Source organism: Balaenoptera physalus, assembly GCF_965194825.1.
Source record: "Balaenoptera physalus genome assembly, chromosome: 8".
In the NCBI taxonomy this organism is placed as follows: domain Eukaryota; kingdom Metazoa; phylum Chordata; class Mammalia; order Artiodactyla; family Balaenopteridae; genus Balaenoptera; species Balaenoptera physalus.
The window spans coordinates 15,629,846-15,651,024 of NC_138887.1; the positions used below are offsets into that span (position 1 = coordinate 15,629,846).

General features: G+C 38.6%; 2 protein-coding genes across 6 annotated transcripts in view; one reads left to right on the plus strand and one right to left on the minus strand.

The window, feature by feature from the left end:
- The window catches only part of LAMB1 (laminin subunit beta 1), a 74,880-nt gene extending 63,827 nt beyond the window's left edge, over positions 1-11,053 (plus strand). The window contains exons 27-34 of the mRNA XM_082473394.1: positions 418-659; positions 3,282-3,485; positions 4,101-4,245; positions 6,022-6,229; positions 6,418-6,559; positions 8,806-8,982; positions 10,411-10,570; positions 10,754-11,053. Coding sequence (XP_082329520.1) covers positions 418-659; positions 3,282-3,485; positions 4,101-4,245; positions 6,022-6,229; positions 6,418-6,559; positions 8,806-8,982; positions 10,411-10,570; positions 10,754-10,890 — 1,415 coding nt within the window. The 3' untranslated portion in view covers positions 10,891-11,053. The remainder of the gene's footprint in view (positions 1-417; positions 660-3,281; positions 3,486-4,100; positions 4,246-6,021; positions 6,230-6,417; positions 6,560-8,805; positions 8,983-10,410; positions 10,571-10,753) is intronic.
- Positions 1-21,179, minus strand: part of DLD (dihydrolipoamide dehydrogenase) — a 53,147-nt gene that overhangs the window by 2,557 nt on the left and 29,411 nt on the right. The window contains exons 11-14 of one of the 5 annotated variants that reach the window (XR_014266952.1): positions 20,914-21,103; positions 20,353-20,490; positions 19,368-19,457; positions 19,096-19,279 (exon numbers count right to left, since the gene is read on the minus strand). Coding sequence is in view for 3 of the 5 variants with exons in the window: in XM_082473555.1 (XP_082329681.1) it covers positions 19,260-19,457; positions 20,353-20,490; positions 20,914-21,103 (526 nt within the window). In the remaining 2 variants the exon portion in view is untranslated. Of the gene's footprint in view, positions 1-18,520; positions 19,458-20,352; positions 20,491-20,913; positions 21,104-21,179 lie in introns of those variants that run through there. The other 4 variants (XM_082473557.1, XM_082473556.1, XR_014266953.1 and 1 more) reach the window with 4 other exon arrangements.

A 21,179-nucleotide genomic window follows, 5' to 3' on the forward strand; every position in this document is an offset into this window, starting at 1 on the left:
AAAGCCAAAACACGTCAGGCTGTTTTATGTATATAATATTAGCCATTTTAGTGGATCTAAATAGTTAAATAACTGAGAAAAGGGAAAAATCATCTGGACATGTAATCTACAGGCTGCCTGACACCAGCTATTTAGAAAGAACTGGACGCTTGCCTGTGTGTAGGAACAACATCTGCATGATTGACTTAATTTTCTAATCCAGATGTTTGGCGTCCTCCAGAGCCAGAGTTAGGTGCTAACGGGACAAAGTGTATTCATTGATCATGAGAGGAAAGTTGTATTTCTTCATAAAGATTTTATTCCTTGAATTTTAAAACAAAACCATATGGTCAGTTTAGACGGGAAATACAGCCGTTGCTTGATGGGGAGATCGAGTACAAGGGGATTAACTATGGGCAATTTCATTTCATGCCCTAGGCGCCTTGGACAGCATCACCAAGTATTTCCAGATGTCTCTCGAGGCAGAGGAGCGCGTGAACGCCTCCACCACAGATTCCAGGGGCGCTGTGGAGCAGTCGGCCCGCACTCGGGACAGAGTGGAAGGCTTGATGTTGGAGCAAGAGTCCCAGTTCAGGGAAAAACAGGAGGAGCAGGCACGCCTTCTGGATGAACTGGCAGGCAAACTACAAAGTCTCGACCTTTCAGCTGCTGCCGAAATGGTAAGGTTTGAGGGTTTGGCCTCAAGGCTGCCATGCTACAGGAGAAAAAACACTCTGCTTTGTCTTTAACATTGTCCACTTTGCAAATGAGTCAGCAGGAGGGAAACTCCCGGGCTCAGTCTCTGGCCCACAGTCTGGGTTATCCGTGACCGAGCCAGATTAAACACAACAGTGTGTGGGTTTCCAACCTTCCTCTCTCCTAGAGGTTTCTCTGGTACAACCAAGAATCAGGACTACTATCCCAAGGCTGCTGAATTGAGTCACTGCCTTCTTATCTAAACTGGATCCTTTTTACACTGTGGACATTTTTTACTTTGTTTTGATTTGAAGTGCAAACTCCATCTCAGTGGAGCAATTGAGAATCATTCTGGGAGACTTCTTAAAAAAATTAAAGGGCGCTAAAGAATGTTTTTTCATGGGTGGGTGGGTGTTAGTTAAAATGCTCCTTTGTCCCAGTAACTTTACCTAGTGAAGACCAGCCTAGGAAGTGGATTCATTTCCCAGAAGCTTTTAAAAAGTAACTCTGAAGCCAAATGAAATTGAGTAGTGAGTTCAATGAAAATCAGGCAGAAAGCCAAAAAAAGCCAAACTAAGCCTGTTTCTTCCTCTTGCTCCCTTATTGTTTTTCATGGAAGAATACCTATCTGAGAGACTTTGGAGGATGTTTTTATATACTGTACCTTTATTTTATAAGGCTTCTGCTCTCTTAGCTTAGAACAGAGGGTCAGTACAAGGGGGAAGGTGGGTTCCTAGGAAGCTGTGAGTTCAGGCTTCACTACAGTTTTGTCTTAGTAACAGTCCCCCGCCCCCCGCCCGCCTTCTCCAAAATAGACAAAAACACACTGTGCTTTATAATTAATGCCTACAAGGTTATATTTTCATTACCTTAGGAAACTTGATGGCATCTAATGGAAATAAGGAGTTAGGAGATCTCCTGTCACCATTTCTTTAATAGAGAAAGAGGCCTAGATCAATGTGTAATCGCACCTGAGACAAAGCCATGACACGCGAGTGTGAAATGCCAAATCTGTCTTCCTTTCGGTATATTGGCTCCTTCCTTATAAATTCTAATTAAAAACTAGTCATCACAAACGAAATCTCTCCAAACTAAAATGAAAAGCAGATAAGCATGCTAAAGGATGTTTGCTCTGCAGCAGAGGGTGTCTTGGGAGCGGGTGGCTGCAGCGGGTGCCTCTGGCCACGGGAGCGGGAGCCCTGCCCTGGGCCTGCTTTCCGTCAGGGGCGTGGCCTAGGAACTGCCTGTGCCCCTTCCATCTCCCACTCTGTGCGTGTGTTAATGATCCTGTGAGAGTTCCCTTTATAGTCTATACCACCACTTATCCTGTAGAAAGATTTTTGCTCCTTTGTGTTTTTCAAGTACCTTTGGTTCTTTGTCTTTGTGTATATTTAGTTACACCCATGCTGGGTTTTTTTTAAGCCTGCCAGGCTGCTGAAATAAAACAGATCTTCTAGTGTGCTGTCAGATAGTTTTTAGAAAGCATCCCTAAGGTCTTAACGCACCTCTTCTTGATTAAGGCTCATGTTCTTGTACAGCATGTGGAGTAAACGTTATTTTCTGAAGCTTTTTAGGTGCTGTAAACCAGACACATTATTTTGAGATATAATGGGATTATAATTATTACAAAACTATTAGGTTAAACAGTTGACTGTATTTATTCAAAAACTACTTTTCTACTTATTAAAAGGAGTACTTGTTTGGGAATATCCTGTTAACTGTTTTTCACTGTAGTATAGCTTTTGCCTCTTTTCAACATGACCATTTTCCACAAAAGGATAGCTCTGCATGTAATTTTTCTTCCTGCTCAGCCTTTTCCATCACATAGCAATCTTGTAATTTATCAATTTCCTGTGTATATTCTACAACCAAGCCCTGGTCTTTGGAAGTTTCTGGTAGATAAGAAAGGAGGAGTCTGGCAGGGCTGTTGGGAGGTTATTTGGAAAAGTTATACCCGGACCTTTGTCTTCTCTCTTCCTCTCCCATGTGGAATGTTCCCCCACTTCCCCTGCTCAAATCCCACTAGCCAACTCTCCTTCCCAAACTACAATACTCAGTGGTCTCTGCTTTGCCTGCTTTCCTTCGTACTTGCAGCATCTGACCTATTCTTGGCTGTTTTACCTAGAATGATCCTGTCCTCCTTACTAGATGGGAAATTACTAAAAGGCCCGATAATGGGCCTTTTATATCACCCTTTTCACCAAAACAGTTAACACGGTGCTAGGTCTAAAGAAGGTTCTCAATACTTTTTTTTTGGTAAACCCTACCAGTTAGGAGAAAGGGGACGGGACACATTCTTTGACTTTCACATTGGCCGACTTCAGCTTGATGGAGCAGATAACATTTGCACCCTGCACAGAACCCATATGGCATTCCAGTTCATTAGGGTAGAAGGTATTGATGCAGGGCTGTAAATCATTGTTTCCTTGGAAATAAGCAGGTTAGCTCACCCCTGAGCTCTCTGCTCTGCTCTATCCTGAACACTGTTTTCAAGCACCCTCACTGAGGACCACCTACACGCTCTCTGGGGCCACCCAGGCCCAGCACAGCTGTTGGCTGCAGCGGCCTCACTCTGCACCCCGTGCTTGTTCCTTGGCTCGCTGCAGACGTGTGGAACACCTCCAGGAGCCTCCTGTTCCGAGACCGTATGTGGCGGCCCAAACTGCAGAACCGACGAAGGACAGAAGCAGTGTGGGGGGCCTGGCTGTGGCGGGCTGGTTGCTGCCGCACGCGGCGCCTGGCAGAAAGCCATGGACTTCGACCGAGATGTCCTGAGTGCCCTGGCTGAGGTGGAACGGCTCTCCAAGATGGTAATTCAACGGAGGGGCTGTTTTGTTTGCTTTCCGTTATGGACTGGAGGATCTGAATGGGACAAATCAATTCCAAGTGCTGACTAAAACGAAAAGGCCTAAGTTTTTGTGAGGTCAGGGAAAGAGAGGAGGAGGTTTTATTCACAGATGGTTTAAGAACCTGCTTGTTTCTCACAATAATTTGAAATAACCATGTTACTAACTATGGGTCTAGGGTTATGAATACCTCCAGCTGTTATTTCAATTGAGCCTTTATTCTTCTGAAGTGACATGAAGTATTAACTTCATGTTAACTGAAGTATGTAGGTTGGTACCTGAGAAAGAGACTAAAGAACATCTTATACACCACCAAATGTTTTGGAGGAATTAAAAACAACTAGAAAAAAATGTTATATGCTAGCCCTAGCTAGGTAAGACTGTTGTATAGGAATGGGTATAGTGAATACTTTGTCTATACAAGAATATAATATGGTTGAATGGGAGATGTTTGTTTCTAAAAGCCGTGACTCCAAATACTTAAGTTTTTTGACGTCATTTTCTGGACCATTTATAATATTCTCGTCTGTTTTAGAAAGAGTGACACTGTTCCATGGGTATTTTATTCCGCATACATAGGTCTCTGAAGCAAAACTGAGGGCAGATGAGGCAAAGCAGAATGCTCAAGACGTCCTGTTGAAAACCAACGCTACCAAAGAAAAAGTGGACAGGAGCAATGAGGATCTGAGAAGTCTCATCAAGCAAATCAGGAACTTTCTGACCCGTAAGGAGCTTTTTCATTTTACTTTTAGACATTTCTTCCTGTCTTGCAATATACAACAATTTTTTAAGAGTGTTTGAGAGGCCATAATTCAAATCTGCACTGTAGATCTTGCAGGGAATAAATACTTCCAAATTTTTAAATGTGTCTGTATGTAAATAACCTCTAATTTATGCTGATATAGACACACCTGATGTGATACCCAAGTAACAAATCAAGAAGTCAAACATACACTATGAGAACTGAATTTGGAATTCGTGTTACAGATTACATATAATGTGTGATTAGAACCTTAATTCGAAGTAGAGCTTTTTTGGCATTGTCCCCAAAGCTTTGTAATCCTATTATTTATAGGATGTTATACTTATAGTTAGTTACATAGCTCTCTATACCTTAAGTGTTCTGTACAGAAATAGAAAATCTGTGGGATTTGTGGTCCAGCTCATAAATGTTGCAGGTCACAGTTTGAGTGTTACCAGTCAGGATAGTTTTGGCTGCAAGTTAAAGAAAACTCTCAACTGAAATGGACTTAATCAAAAAACGGATGTGTATTATAACACATAGTAAGTTCAGTAGTAGAATAGCTCCATCGTTCTAGGATCCAGGCACTTCTCATCTTTCTGTACTGTCATTTTAAGCATATCAGCTTTGCTCTCAGGCTAGCTCCCCCCGGTTACAAGGTGGCTGCCAAAGTTCCAAACTTCACATAAAGACATAATAATAGCTAATGAAAGAAGAGACCACCTATTCCTTTGTTGTATCATTTTTAAAGGGAGGAAATCTTTCCCAGAAGCCTTTGAGAAGTCATTTCCATAAAGCTCATTGGCCAGAAATGAGTCCCATCCCCATGTATAGCTGTCCCTGACAAATGGAAAGGGATTACTGTAATTGGCAGGCTAATCAGTATTTAACTCTGAGTTGATAAGCTCACCTTACCTTAGAGGTTGGTACCTGAGTGAAATCAGTATGCTGTTAGCAAGGAAAAAGGGAGAATGGCTAATTAAGGCGCCAACAGTATTTGCTAAGGATATCTTATGGAATATTCTGTGGAAACCATCATTCAATCATACATTATCCTGTGCTTAAACCCTTAGGGCTCCATTTTTATGTTCTTGCACAGTTTAAAAGAAAAAAAAAAGCCTAAATATCAATGACATATTTATAGTTTAAACTCTGGTATTTTTTTGACCTCTTTTCACATTTGACATTTGAAACTCCATGGCTTCTTTGATAAGGCAACTATCCTGATTCTCTTGTTTCTGACTGGATTTTCTCCCTTTCTGTAGTTTCCTGAATCCAGATAATTTATTAGGAATTTCAACACTTACATCTGCATTTACAGTAGTTTCCTACCTAATCTTTCAAACTCAACTGAAAGTTTTCATTGCCTTTTAGAATCAAGACCCAGCTTTTTTAACCTGGCCTGTATCCTTTTCTATAATCTGAACCATTCGCTTCACTCAACTTCCACATAACTTGCTCTGCCCATCCTGCCTCTCCAGCCAGAGATGTTCTTTCTTCTGTCAAATCCTGTTATCCTTCAAAACCTGATCCATTCCTCACCCTCCACAGTTTTACCCGACGACCCCAGCCTACAACCAACTCCAGTAGTACGCACTGTCTGCAGTACTGTTCCTGTGTGTAGGTCTCATCTCCCCAGCTTAGATTAAAAACTCTTAAATAGGAAGTACCTTTGTCTTGGTGTAACCCCACCATGCTGATCGCATAGTAGATGACCAATAAGTGGTTGAATGAGTGAACCATCTTTGCTTTTAACAGAGGATAGTGCTGACCTGGACAGCATTGAAGCAGTTGCTAACGAAGTACTGAAAATGGAAATGCCCAGCACCCCACAGCAGTTACAGAACTTGACAGAAGATATTCGTGAACGAGTTGAAAGCCTGTCTCAAGTAGAGGTTATTCTACAGCAGAGTGCTGCCGACATTGCCAGAGCTGAGATGCTGTTAGAAGAAGCTCAAAGAGCCAGGTATCTGAAGACAGTATTTATGGCATTTAGGGGGGACTTTGTGTATCGAGCATTGAGTAAAGTATTTCTCCATGTGAGTCTCTCGGGGTCATTTCAGGAAGGCTTTTCTTTAAAAGAAATGCTCTCTTCTGAGAGGAAGTACTTTTTTCATGTTCCCATATAATATACTGTCTCATTCATTTACTCAGCAAAAGTGCAACAGATGTTAAAGTCACTGCAGACATGGTAAAGGAAGCTCTGGAAGAAGCAGAAAAGGCCCAGATTGCAGCAGAGAAGGCAATTAAACAAGCAGATGAAGACATCCAAGGAACCCAGAACCTGCTAACTTCGGTAAGAGACTGCAATCATTATTACCTGTGGGAGAAAACACACGCGCATATACTCTTATCAGAAAAGAAGCGCATTTGACAGTTATCTATGAAAAATCTTACAATTGAACATTAAAGGAGTCCTTTCAGTAAATCTAAACTACTCCCATAGCACAAGGTGCTAAAAGTGTCATTTTCAAGGAAGAAAAAGGACTCTAAAGACAAACATTAAACCCCCTTTCATTTTCATCCCCACAGAAAGCCTAAGAAAGATAAAAAGAGTTTCCTGTTCCTTCAAGGAATCACACAGATTCTATTTAGTATGAAGCACACTCTTACTTAATACCCAGTTTTAGAACATCTCTGGCTGGAGACAGAGGACGAACAGAGCAAGGTTTTGCAGCCCAAAAGCAACTACATGTAAGACCGGTGCCTCAAGATTTATGAGGTGGTCATTAACAAAAACTTTGTGATCATTCACAAAACGTCTGCTTCTAACGCCCAGTTTTAGAGGAACGTAATAGAGCTCTTACAGCTAAACGATCTCTTTTGTTCAGAATGCATGGGAAATCTATAAGCAAAATACCCTAGAGCCTACCAAATATTAAAGATACTAAGAACTTTTCACATGGATTTAGTGCATTATTCTAAAAACTTCTCTCTTAAAAGTAATGCACACTAATTCTGTTTTTCACTTTTCAGAAATCAGTTCTAGAGGCAAATTATTCCTTCCAATCTTAGGAAAGTTCATTTGTTATGAAACTGGGTAAAGAAAACTGATGACTCATTTAACCCCTCCTCCTGTTCTCAGAATACACTTTGAAGTTAGATGCTCTTATTACTTGCTGCTATCCCCCTTCTCAAGCCAATGACCCCTAATGTTTAAAACCTTGGGAAATGCCTTTTCAGCCTGCTTTCCCTACCAGTAGTTGATAAAAGCCCATCTTCCCCTATTCCATTACTCTCAGTAGAATGAAGCCGGACAGTTCCCAAGCCACTTTCTTACATTATGAGCAATTTAAGGCCCTTTCTTCAGGCTACTTGTTCAAGTTTAGAAAAATTATGTTTTCCCACCAGACTACGTTCTAACCCTTTCAATTACTGTTTTTTCTGTCTCTAGGTTTTTCAAATTTGTCAGTGTGTTGTTAACATGTTAATGAACTTTAAGTGACTTTAAAAAAATGACTGTTTTGAAAAGCAAAATGGAAACTATTAATCAAATTGTAGGTGTGATATCTGGCTTGTTGTTGGAAGTTAGTAATGGTGGGCAGAAATGTTTCAGGTTAATGGTAAGAAAAAATAGAGCCTTTACCTAAACCACACTAATGAAAGCTTGTCACAAACTATTTGCCTACTTAAAACTATAAGGGTTATCTTGTAAGAATAGCCCCTAAGAATTGTTTTCTAAGTTATCTAATGGGTGAACTCAGATCAAGAATCATTTGGTTTGAAATAGTTACAAATTCTAGCATATGCATATACTGACCCATTAGTTACACTGTTATTCAGAGTAATTCTGTGGAATAGACCCATCCTTGAAGATCATTTTTCAGAAGAATTAGGTGCTCAGTGAAACTCGTTCTTCTGTTATGGGTCAGGCTTACTTTGGCTAGCTTTAAAAACAACGGTTACTGATCAAAGTACTGATACTTTGAAATGAGAGCAAACGTGGACCCTCACTAGGTTGCCCAGGTAAGATACTTTTTCCCTAAATAGTTTTGAGCACTTACAGCTTCCAGTTGTAACATTCCCAGACCTATGCCATCTCACAATCCTATAGTAACTTTTCAGTTTTAACATTCCTGATTTCCATGTCGTTTCTGAAGTACTGTAACCTCTGCTACTAGAGTTTAACATTTACAGTTGACAGAAAAAAAGACGAAGTTATAATTTTTCCACCCATAATACTTCAGAAAGTTGTGTGGCTATCCCTCTACTCACATCTGCTGCTTTGTGAACACTGTTTAGCCAAACTCTGCAGGTGTTCTTAAAGTGCTTTCTCAATACATCAAGCTGTCTGGAGGTGGTTCAGTAAGGAAAAATTTTACAAAAATTTCAGCCTAGACCAGCAGAAGTACTGAAAGAATGAAGTTAATATATGAGATGTAGCAGAGACTATTTTAAACTTGGGCACTTTATATAAGCTTTCTTGAAATTTCTTTTGTTCTAGAGCAATGTCATAGCTTTTTAAATCTTCCTCTACACTGTAGTCATAGCACTTGCTACCACTTCTTGAATTAATGACTTGCTGAATGATGACGCTTTTAGATCGAGTCTGAAACAGCAGCTTCTGAGGAAACCTTGTTCAATGCCTCCCAGCGCCTCAGCGAGCTAGAGAGAAATGTGGAAGAACTTAAGCGGAAAGCTGCCCAGAACTCTGGGGAGGCAGAATATATTGAAAAAGTAGTATATACTGTGAAACAAAGTGCAGAAGATGTTAAGAAGGTAAGTAAATCTTTGTAACTTCACAGCTATGTGGATAAAGGAGCAACGAGTCTCCTCCATGCCTTCCTTGGAATAAGGGACATGGACCTCAACATGGTTATTCATCAGAAACATCCCAAGTGACCTGTTTTGAAATAGCAGTCTCCAGAGACACAGATGGAAGAGAACGGGAGTGGATATAAAAGCATCCATACACGTGATGTAGGCCCTCAAATCCAAACTTGGATAAGGGTTTAGAAAAATGAAATTAACTTAGGGCTGAAGGCTTAAAACAAGCATTATTGAGCTTGTATTTCAATTAGGAAGACCTTTATGGCAAACAGTAAATTACCTGGCCATTTGAGAAATCTTTCAAAGCAGGCTAGAAAATGCTTAAAGAATTCGTAACAGACAACAGCTAGTAGGGAACCCTTATCTCACCTCTTCTGTGCTCATCTGGAATTAACCACCTCTTGCTTCTCACTGGAGGGTACTATATTTTGTAGAGAAAAGTCTCAAGCCCAAATTTCTCACTACAAGCCAAGTAATCCTTGAGACACATTTAATTTCTAAATTTCTGTGAGCAAATATGTAAAGAAACCTTTTTAAACTTTTCAGAGGAGTGTTGAAACTTTTAAATGAATAGTAGGGTGCTATAAACTGACATGAAGTCAAGATTTTTCCTAGAAGCGACTGTAGCTTTTAAGCATTACATACAGGTGACTTCCTACACCTATGGTTTGGGGAAGAGAACAATAAGTAAAGTTTACTGCCACATGTGTCTTTTTTCATTGTGGTCTAGTTTCCTACAGGTCTGAGAGCATAAATCTCCCAAGTAGTCTTCTTACAGAATATTTTGCATCAATATTGAATTTCATTAGAAATAAGAAAACCCCTTGACATGAAATTCCTATATCAACAGAATTACAACCATTTTTCCAAACCCACATTAACCCCACTTGTGCTACAATCTTGCCCTTCCTTCCTTTTGTTAAATCTGCCTTTTCCCTCTGATTTCCTGATAGCAAGTCTCTATCAATCAACCCTAAATTAGTCACAATCAAGATGGTCTTACCATTTTTTCAAAATCGGCTTTTTCTGATCTCTAAATATTTGGATCTCGGCAAACCTACCTCTGAGAAACCCTAATTCTCAAACTCTCCCTCCATGCACCCTCCTACATCTCCATAGAAAAGTACTAATCCCCAAAGACCTACCCACAACTCCAACATGTCTTTAAGGTCTTTCATTTTAAAAAATCATGTCAATGTTGTATCTGATTCCGCTATTTCAAGCTGGGTAGCCTGAAGCCTGAGTACCCTTGGTAGTGGCCTTTAATTCAGAATGCTTGCCATGCAAGTTAATGTCATCCAAACTTGCCACAGTTTACCAGTCTTAAATGTAACTACTGACACTATTACCTCTTTGTGCCAAAATGTGGAACTGCAGACTCTGGACGGTGAACTTGATGAAAAGTACAAGAAAGTAGAAAATATAATTGCCCAAAAAACTGAAGAGTCAGCTGATGCCAGAAGGAAAGCTGAACTGCTACAGAACGAAGCAAAAACACTTCTGGCTCAAGCAAACAGCAAGCTGCAACTCCTGAAAGGTAGATTTTTTTTTTTTCTTTCACATAAGACTCATAATTTTTTAGTTTATTTAAATGGTAAACATCTATTCACTCTGTCTCAAGCACTTAAATAGAGCCTTATATAGGCAAAGAGGATCAGTATTTGATTTTGAGATCATCATAGTAGTAGTGTAACTGCTCAGACCTTTTTATCTCCCACAGATTTAGAAAGAAAATATGAGGACAATCAAAAATATCTAGAAGATAAAGCTCAAGAATTAGTAAGACTGGAAGGAGAAGTCCGTTCACTCCTAAAGGATATAAGCCAGAAAGTTGCTGTTTATAGCACCTGCTTGTAACAGAGGAAGAGGAAAAGATGCTAACATGTGACCAAAGCAAAATCACTACATTTTAAAAACTGACTTAATGATCTTCAAAATAAAACTCATAACCTATTTAATGTTTTTAATCGCCACATTTTGTATGGAGTTAAATAAAGTACAGTGCTTTTATATAAATATATATTCAGAATAATTCTTAAACTCATTGTTACTTTTCCTGATTTAGCATTCATGAATCCCTTTAACAAAGAATGTTATTTTCACTGTAAAGATGGATTTAAAAGCAAACTGATTGCCTTCACAGAGATGCTAATTTCTCTTATGTCTATAAACAAGTATTAGTCATCTGGGTCAATATCCTCTACAAATCCACCCCTAAAATCACCTCCCAGTTGGATTCCCAGGTGGAGATTAAAGAGGAAGGAAGTAGCCTGAGCTACCTTCACCATTTCCCTGGCTGCTCAGTTGCTCCAATCTCCAAAACTCTCCTGTAAGTATTCCTTGTTCTAGGCAAGAGAACAACAAAAGCAACTTTTAGGGCAGTGTGACTTTAAAGTATTGCCACCTAACAATAGAACAATTAGACTTAATTGATATCTTCAGGACATTACATCCACCAAAAAAGCAAAATACACATTCAAGTGCACATGGAACATTCTCTATGATTGACCATGTATTAGGGCACAAAACAAGCCTCAACAAATTTAAGAGTACAGAAATTATTTCAAGCATGTTTTCTGACCACAATGGCATGAAACTAGAAATCAACCACAGAAAAAAAAGTTACAGGGAGACTAAGCACCTTGCTACTGACAAACCAATGGGTCAACAATGAAATCAAAGAAGAAATAAAAAAATACCTCATGGCAAATGACAATGAGAAAACCACCATACAAAATCTATGGGATGCACCAAAGGCAGTTCTTACAGGGAAGTTCATAGCAACCCAGGCCTTTCTATCTAAGAAACAAAAAAATCTCAAACAACCTAACCCACCACCTAAAACAATTAGAAAAAGAAGAAGAATCAAAACCTAAAGTCAGCAGAAGGAAGGAGATAATAAAGATCAGGGAGGAAATAAATAGAGATTAAAAGAAAAAAAATCAATAAAACCAAGAGCAGGTTCTTGGAAAGGGTAAACAAAATTGACAAACCTCTGGCCAGGCTCACCAAGAAGAGAAGAGAAGACACCAGAAACAATAAGAAATGAAAGAGGAGAAATCACAACTGATACCACAGAAATACAAAAAACCACAATACTATGAACAATGATATGCCAACAAATTTGACAACCTAGAGAAATGGACAACTTTCTAGAAACATAGCCCACCAAAACTGAATCAAGAAGGAATAGAGGACAAAACCATACTTCAAAAAGATATATGCACCCCAATGTTCACTGCAGCAGTATTTACAATGGCCAGGGCATGGAAGCAACCTAAATGTCCACTGACAGAGGAATGGATAAAGAAGATGTGGTGCATATATACAATGGAATATTACTCAGCCATAAAAAAGAATGAAATAATGCCATTTGCAGCAACATGGATGGACCTAGAGATTGTCATACTGAGGGAAGTAAGTTAGAGAAAAATATATCACTTATATGGGGAATCTAAAAAAAATGGTACAAATGAACTTATCTACAAAACAGAAAGAGTCACAGATATAAAAAACAAACTTATGGTTACTAGAGGGGGATGGGGGGGAGGATAAATTGGGAGGTTGGGATTGACATATACACATTACTATATATAAAATAGATAACTAATAAGGATCTACTGTATAGCACAGGAAACTCTACCTAATACTCTGTAATGACCTATATGGGAAAAGAATCTAAAATAGAGTGGATATATGTATTTGTATAACTGATTCACTTTGCTGTACAGCAGAAACTAACACAACACTGTAAATGAACTATACTCCAGTAAAAAAGAAATAGATAACTTGAACAGACCAATCACTAGAAACGAAGTAGAATCTGTAATTTAAAAAAAACCTCCCTACAAACAAAAGTCCAGGAGCAGATGGCTTCACTGGGAAATTCTACCAAACATACAAAGAAGAACCTACACTGATCCTTCTCAAACACTTCCAAAAAGACTGAAGAGGAAGGAACACTCTTAAAGACTTTCTATGAAGCCACCATCACCCTGATACCAAAACCAAAGAAACTACCAAAAAATAAAATTACAGGCCAGTATCTTTGATTATGACATAAAAATCCTCAACAGAATATTATAGCAAACCAAATCCAACAACACATAAAAAGGTCACACACCACAACTAAGTTGGATTCATCACAGGGTCACAAGGATGGTTCAACATATGCAAATTAATCAATGTGATACACCACATCAACCAAAGAAAGGTAAAAAACCACATGATCATTCAATAGGTTCAGAAAAAGCACTTGATAAAATTCAACATCCATTCATGATTAAAAAACCCTTACAAACTGGGCATAGAGGGAACATATCTCAACATAATAAAAGCTATTTATGACAAACCCACAGCCAATATAATACTCAACCATGAAAAGCTGAAAGGTTTCCAACTGAAATCTGGAACAAGACAAGGATGCCCACTCTCACCAATTTTCTTCAACATAGTATTGAAATCCTAGCCACATCAATCAGACAAGAAATAAAAGGTATCCACATTGGTAGGGAAGAGGTAAAATTGTTTTATATGCAGATGACATGATACTATATTTATTGGGTTGGCCAAAACGTTTGTTCAGGTTTTCTGTAAGATCTTACAGAAAAGCCCAAATGAACTTTCTGGCCAACCCAATAGAAAACCCTAAAGACTCCACACAAAAACTACTAGAACTGATAAACGAATTCAGTAAAGTAGGCGGATACAAGATTAACATATAGAAACCAGTTGTATTTCTTTACACTAACAAATATCAGAAAAGGAATGTAAACAAACTATCCCTTTTAAAATCACATCCAAAAAAAAAAAAAACCCACCTAGGAATAAACTTCACCAAGGAAGTGAAAGACATATGCTGAGAACTACAAAACATTAATAAAGGAAATTAAAGATGATTCAAAGAAATGGAAAGATATCCCATGCTCTTGGACTGTAAGAATCAATATTGTTAAAATGGCAATACTACCCAGAGCAATCTACAGATTTAATGTGATCCTAGAACAAATAATCCTAAAATTTATGTGGAACCATAAAAGACCCAGAATTGCCAAAGCAATCCTGAAGAAAAAAGCTGGAGGCAAAACCCTCCCAGACTTCAGACAATACTACAAAGCTACAGTAATCAAACCAGTGTTATGTTGGCACAAAAACAGATGGATCAATGGAACAGAATAAAGAGCCCAGAAAAAAACCCACACAACCTATGGTCAATTAATCTTTGACAAAGGAGACAAAAATATAAAATGGGAAAAAGACAGTATCTTCAGCAAGTGGTGCTGGGAAAGTTGGACAGCTGCATATAAATCAATGAAGTTAGAACACGCCCTCACACTATGCACAAAAACTCAAAATAGCTTAAGGACTTAAACATAAGTTGTGACACCATAAAACTCCTAGAAGAGATCAGAGGCAAAACATTCTCTGACATAAATCGTACCAATGTTTTCTTAGGTCAGTCTCCCAAGCCAATAGAAATAAAAACAAAACTAAACAAATGGACCTAAATCAAACTTACCAGCTTTTGCACAGCAAAGGAAACCATAAACAAAACGAAAAGACAAGCTACAGAACAGGAGAAAATACTTGCAAACCATGTGACTGACAAGGGCTTAATTTCCAAAATATACAAAACAGCTCATACAACTCAACGACAAAAAACAACCCAATCGAAAAATGGGAAGACCTAAATAGACATTTCTCCAAAGACATAGAGATAGCCAATAGGCACATGAAAAGATGCTCAACATCACTAATTATTAGAGAAATGCAAGTCAAAAGCACAATGAGGTACCACCTCACACCAGTCAGAATGGCCATCATTAAAAAGTCTATAAATGGGCTTCCCTGGTGGCACAGTGGTTGAGAATCTGCCTGCTAATGCAGGGGAAACGGGTTCGAGCCCTGGTCTGGGAAGATCCCACATGCTGCAGAGCAACTGGGCCCGTGTGCCACAACTACTGAGCCTGCACTTCTGGAGCTTGTGCTCCGCAACAAGAGAGGCCACGACAGTGAGAGGCCCGCGCACTGCTATGAAGATTGGCCCCCGGACTTTCCTGGTGGCACAATGGTTAAGAATCTGCCTATCAATGCAGGGGACATGGGTTTGAGCTCTGGTCCAGGAAGATCCCACAAGCTGCGGAGCAACTAAGCCCGTGCACCACAACTACTGGGCCTGCGCTCTAGAGCCCAAGAGCCACAACTACTCAGCCCACATGCCACAACTACTGAAGCCCATGCTCCTAGAGTCCGCACTCCACAACGAGGGAAGCCACCACAATGAGAAGCACGTGCACCACGACGAAGAGTAGCCCCTGCTGGCCACAACTAGAGAATGCCAGCACGCAGCAATGAAGACCCAACGCAGCCAAAAATAAATAAATAAATTTATTTTAAAAATAAATCAATAAATTTATTTTAAAAAAAAGAGTCTATAAATAACAAATGCTGGATAGACTGTGGAGAAAGGGGAACCCTCTTACACTGTTGGTGGGAGCATAAATTGGTGCAGCCACTATGGAAAACAGTATGGCGGTTCCTCAAAAAACTAAAAATAGAGTTGCTATATGATCCAGCAATCCCACTCCTGGGTATACACCCAGACAAAACTATAATTTGAAAAGATACATGCACCCCAATGTTCACAGCAGCACTATTCATAATAGCCAAGACATGGAAGCAACCTAAACATCCATTGACAGATGAATGGATAAAGAAGATGTGGTACATATGTACAATGGAATACTACTCAGCCATAAATAATAATGAAATAATGCCATTTGCAGCAACATGGATGGACCTAGAGGTTATCATACTAACTGAAATAAATCAGAAAGAGAAAGTACCATATGATATCACTTATATGTGGAATCTAAAATATGACACAAATGAACCTATCACCAAAACAAAAACAGACTCACAGATAAAGAGAACAGACTTATAGTTGCCTTTACAACTACAAGGGGGAGGGGGCGTATGGGAGGGAAGGAATGGGAGTTTGGGATTAGCAGAGGCAAACTATTATATGGATTAACAACAAGGTCATACTGTATAGCACAGGGAACTATATATTCAATATTGTGACAAACCACAATGGAAAAGAATAGGAAAAAGAATAAATATATGTAGAACTCAGTCACTTCGCTGTACAGAAGAAATTAACAACACTGTATATCAACTATATTCCAATAAAATTAAAAAAAAAAATACGAGTATTGCCACCTAAAACAGGGCTAGGGCTGCTGAGGGGAACGTTTAAATTAAGTTGAGCCAAAGTTTGGGGATATTACTGCTTGTGCACAGTGAGCAGTGCTACTCAAAGTACAGAAGGATGCTATAATTTCTCAGGTTTTACATTGAATTTTATTTGATTTCACAATCAGATAACAGTTATTCCACAGGATAAAGAAAATAGCTGGAATACAATTGCCAAGCCTTTGTCGACTTTATAGCTGAGTTAGCTGGAAACAGGCCAGGCCTTAAGTGGTTTTTTCACACATTCTTCTTAGAGAAAAGGCTACTCTGCACCACATAACAACAACCCACACATCCAACACAGCTGCATTTGAAGCTGGGCCTGAACAAAAGTTACGTTAATGGCTGTAATCTCAATAATAAGGCAACTTCCCTCTGGTTCCACACAGTTGTCACTTTTATTTAGATAGGAATTCTAATAACTAGCAAAGTGGTTGTACCTCCTCATCTACCAGGGCAACTAAGTCTTTTTTTTCCCCCTTGATTATAAGTATTTTACTTAAAATTAAGCAGAGGTAGAAACCTTCACTACCCCTCATTGCTTTTCAGCAACTAAAAGTCGCACTTTGAAATTACTCATTTTAATCAGCTCAATGAATTGGACAACTAACAGCCCCACCCTTCACAAACCAAGAGAATACTTAGAACTTAATAAACAATAAGCGAACATTAAAAATTTCTCTTATACCTAGGACTTCATTCCCAACCAGGTATATTTCCATTCTCACAGTGAATGGGAATCCTTAAAGTTGCACGTAACTATTATTTTGTGTCTCTCTATAGCTAGGACTTTGTATTAAATTAAATTTCACTATTCCCTCATCAGAATCTTTCTACCTAGAGGACATGTTTGAGGTTTATATAAATTAGCACTTCACATAATATTGGGATTTCAGATTTTAAAAAGATGCAGAGTTCATTACCAATAAAGGCCAATAGCACATATGAGACCACCACTCCTACAGATAACAACTGAAAACTCTGAATAAAATATATTTCTAAAAAGTAAAGGTACTGGACAACAACCAGAAGTAGACAGAAGAGGGGGTGCGCGCTGCACTCAAGTAACAGCCTCGCGTGAGATTTCTATTTTTAATAGCTTTTCACTGAGGGGAGGTCCCAAGTGGCAACTTGGAGAGAAGCCAAGTTTTACTGGTTAAGGAATCGGAGGACAGAGTTTGGGGTAACCAACAGCAACTGAAATATGAGGGGAGGAACCCCAGAAAAGAGGTATAAATTCTGCATATCCCTTGTCCAATCTCTGGGTGACCTGTGAACTTTACGTGCATGGCACAAACTTCAGGTAGCCCAGGTAAAGCTAAAACAACTGCGTAGAGATTTCAGCTGTCCACCCGCCCTCCCCCTACACACACACACACACACACACACACACACGCACAAAGATAACAAGAGTTTGGAGTTTAACCAAGTTAACTGCCCACTAAAAAATTCAATATTTTTCAGAGGTATGTAACAGAATCCAGTCTTTACAATGTATCCATTTATAATGACCATAATACAAATCAAGAGCACTGGACATGTGAAGTAAAAGGAAAATGTGACCTACATATAAATCAATAAAAACCTGAAGCCTACTAAACATTTTCCTTTTATCTATGGATCAACTGATGATTTCTTATTCCATACAGCTTTCTGCTCATAAATTACATTCTCCAAACTTTCCTTAAGATGATATATAACCTTTATATTGCAATCAAGTGAATATCTGGTTTGCATATTTCAGTTCCTTAAGATAATTTACTTTCTTTAGAAATTTATGCTATATCAAATATGATGAATGAATCTGAAATGATTCTTAAATTTAGTTATAATAAAGTCTACTTCGTATTCAACACTTTGTTATTTAAGTGTTTTAAGAAACAGCCATTTTAAATATTTATCAATAAATATAATTTTATAGCACTCTTCAAAGAAACAGTCGATTTTACCCAGCCAGGATACACTGGCAATCCACTTAAGAAAAGACAACAGATTAAAAATTCCCTTATGTTGTTTCTCCAAAAATAAATGTTAAACATTTAGTAGGTATCACTGAAACAGATGAAAGGATAATGACCTTTTAAATACCTTAATATTGTCCTACAGTGTGGGAAAAAAAGATCTATCCAGGCCTATAAAAGCAATAATAAAGAGTAATAAACAAGAATGTATGGTAGAGGTAGTCATAAAAAATCTAGGACCATCTTGACATCCACTCAGAATAACCAGTAAATGAATATTTAAGACATGTTTATTTCCATATCTTAATTTCCCACTGTAATACATTGCTTCTCCACTTAATATATGAATTTCGTATATATACTGCCTTACTTTGGTCAACTATATAACTATACTTCAGACTGTAGACCTCATTAGAACCTTAAAAATCTAAACACAAATTCTACCTCTAACTGCCAAGACTTTGGGGATTAAAATAACTGATAGACCATCATTTTTTATTTACATCAGTTCAGTTTATACATGTTTAACTTATTCTAATGACTGTTTCCAATGTGAAAACCAAGTTTAAAATAACTTGATCACCTTCTTTCAAACACAGCTGTTCACATACCATAGTCCAGCTCCATCCATGTAAGTAAATCCTGTATCAGAGATAAAAGCTACTTAGCATAAATTCAGTGAAGCTGAGCCTTTCATAAACAGCATGAAAATATGGGTTGAAGAAAATTTTCCAGGATGCTACTATAAGTAGCTTTTTTTCTGCAGTATTAATGCAGTGAAATAAAATCTTAAATTTATTTAAAATATAGATGAGATTATTCCATTCTGTCCAAACCTATTAAATACCTTCCAAAAGTTTCGTAATTCAGTCCTAGAAATTCTTGGAGCTGTGAGCATTTCCTGTTCAGAAATGTTACCTCTATAAAAGCTCCCAGGAAATTTCAGAAAAATATAATCTTCTAATTTAAAAGTTGATCGATTTGCCAAATGATGCAGCCAGGTTTGCTTCTCTAAAAGCTTCTGATAAGGTCTGCAAAGGGAAGAAATTTAGAATTAAAAACCAAGTATTTGTGAATCAGAAGAAACTTGAGATAGCCGTTAATTGCATATGTTGTTACCGGATGTGCATGACAGACTCTAGCTATATCTTCACAGGATGCTCCATATTCCAGTGCAAGAGCAGCTTCATTTATCATTTCACCAGCACCCTTTAAAATAATAAACCAAGAAGTAATTTTGTTTCTATGGCAAAAACAACTACCTTCTAATACAAGAGATTAGAACAGTTAATTGCCTCCAGTCAGAAAAACCTTAACAGAAAAAAGCAGTTCAGAAGTTAAGAGCCTGGGCTCTGAAGCGAGATGGCCTGGATTCAACTCCTACCACGTACTGCCCTAACCACTCACTGACTCTGTGCTTCGGCCCATTTATTCACCTCAAAAATGGGAACACCACCACCTACCTCACAGGGTCATGGAAACTAAAGTTAATGCATGCATCTAGGAAAAACTGCTACAGAGTAAGCACTCAAATGTTCTAGTATCATTACTGATGCACCAGATACCTAGGGGAGGGCATACCTCATGTGCAGTGGCAGGAAAGGCTTCTCTTAGAAGGTAACATCTGAGCTAAGACCTGAATAATAAGCCAGTCATGCAAAGATGTGAAGGCAGAGGATTCTAGAACAAAGGCTTTAAAATGGGAACAAGCTCAGCCTATTAAGAAATTGAGAGAAGGCCCATGAGACAGGGAATTAATGAGCAAAGGGGATGAGTGGAAAGAGATGAGGTCAGAAAAGTAACCAGGGCCAAATTCAGTGGGGCCTTTTATATAAGTCTGTAGCAGAAAGGACCACTAGAGTTTTAAGCAGGCAAATGGCCTGGTGTATGTTTTAAAGGGATAATCTTAGTTGCAGCATGGAATGCAGATGATACGATGGGCAAGAATGTCAGTGCTAGAAACGATACATGAAGAAGCCATATTCAAACTTTTGCTAGTAAATAATTAACCGCAGAATGTAAACACCAGGTAGTTTTAAATTAATCTACTAAATAACAATGCTTTCCAGAAATCCTAGTGGGATTTCTGGTTTAAAGTACTCACTGGTCCTAGAATATGTGCTCCCAATACTCTGTCTGTTGATTTCTGCCCAAGTATCTTCACCATGCCATCTGTGTCAGCATTTGTCTTAGCTCTGCTGTTAGCAGCAAATGGGAATTTCCCAACTTTGTACTCAATACCCTGTGAGAAGCAGAAAATGAGAACGTACATAAACTATCAAAAAATTCATTCCCATTTGGTGAAAGCGTCTACCATTTGTTCAGAAAATAAATCCCAAGAAGGCAATTCTTCACAAAGCATATAGAAGGAAAGACCAAAAGGCTTGTTACTGAAATATATTTTGGGTACAAACACAGGCAAATGCAAATGTCAGCCCACGTGGATATATTTCAAAGCCAAATATAAGAGCTCTGGAATTACTAGTTTTTGAATACAGGCAACCAAATGATCTCCTTTAAGATACAAAGTAAAAAATTACACAAACTTACCTGTAATGTTCTACATAGTTATTAAAATGCATTAATGCAATAATGAAAGGATTCTCAGCCACTGGTGTTAACTCAAATCACACATTAGAGGAAAACTACTCTCATTCACAATTACCTCTTCTTTCAACTGCTCTTCTGATCTGCCAACCCAAGCAACTTCAGGGTGTGTGTAAATCACCGACGGTACACAATTGTAGTCAATGTGCACAGCGCCACCAGCCATCCCTTCAACACAGATAATGCCTTCATCCTCTGCTTTGTGAGCCAGCATTGGACCAGCAACCACATCGCCGATTGCATAGATACTGCCATGGAGATCAAAAGAAACAGTCAACTTCTGAAATCACAGACACTCATCTACAGTTATACCAGGGTAACAAA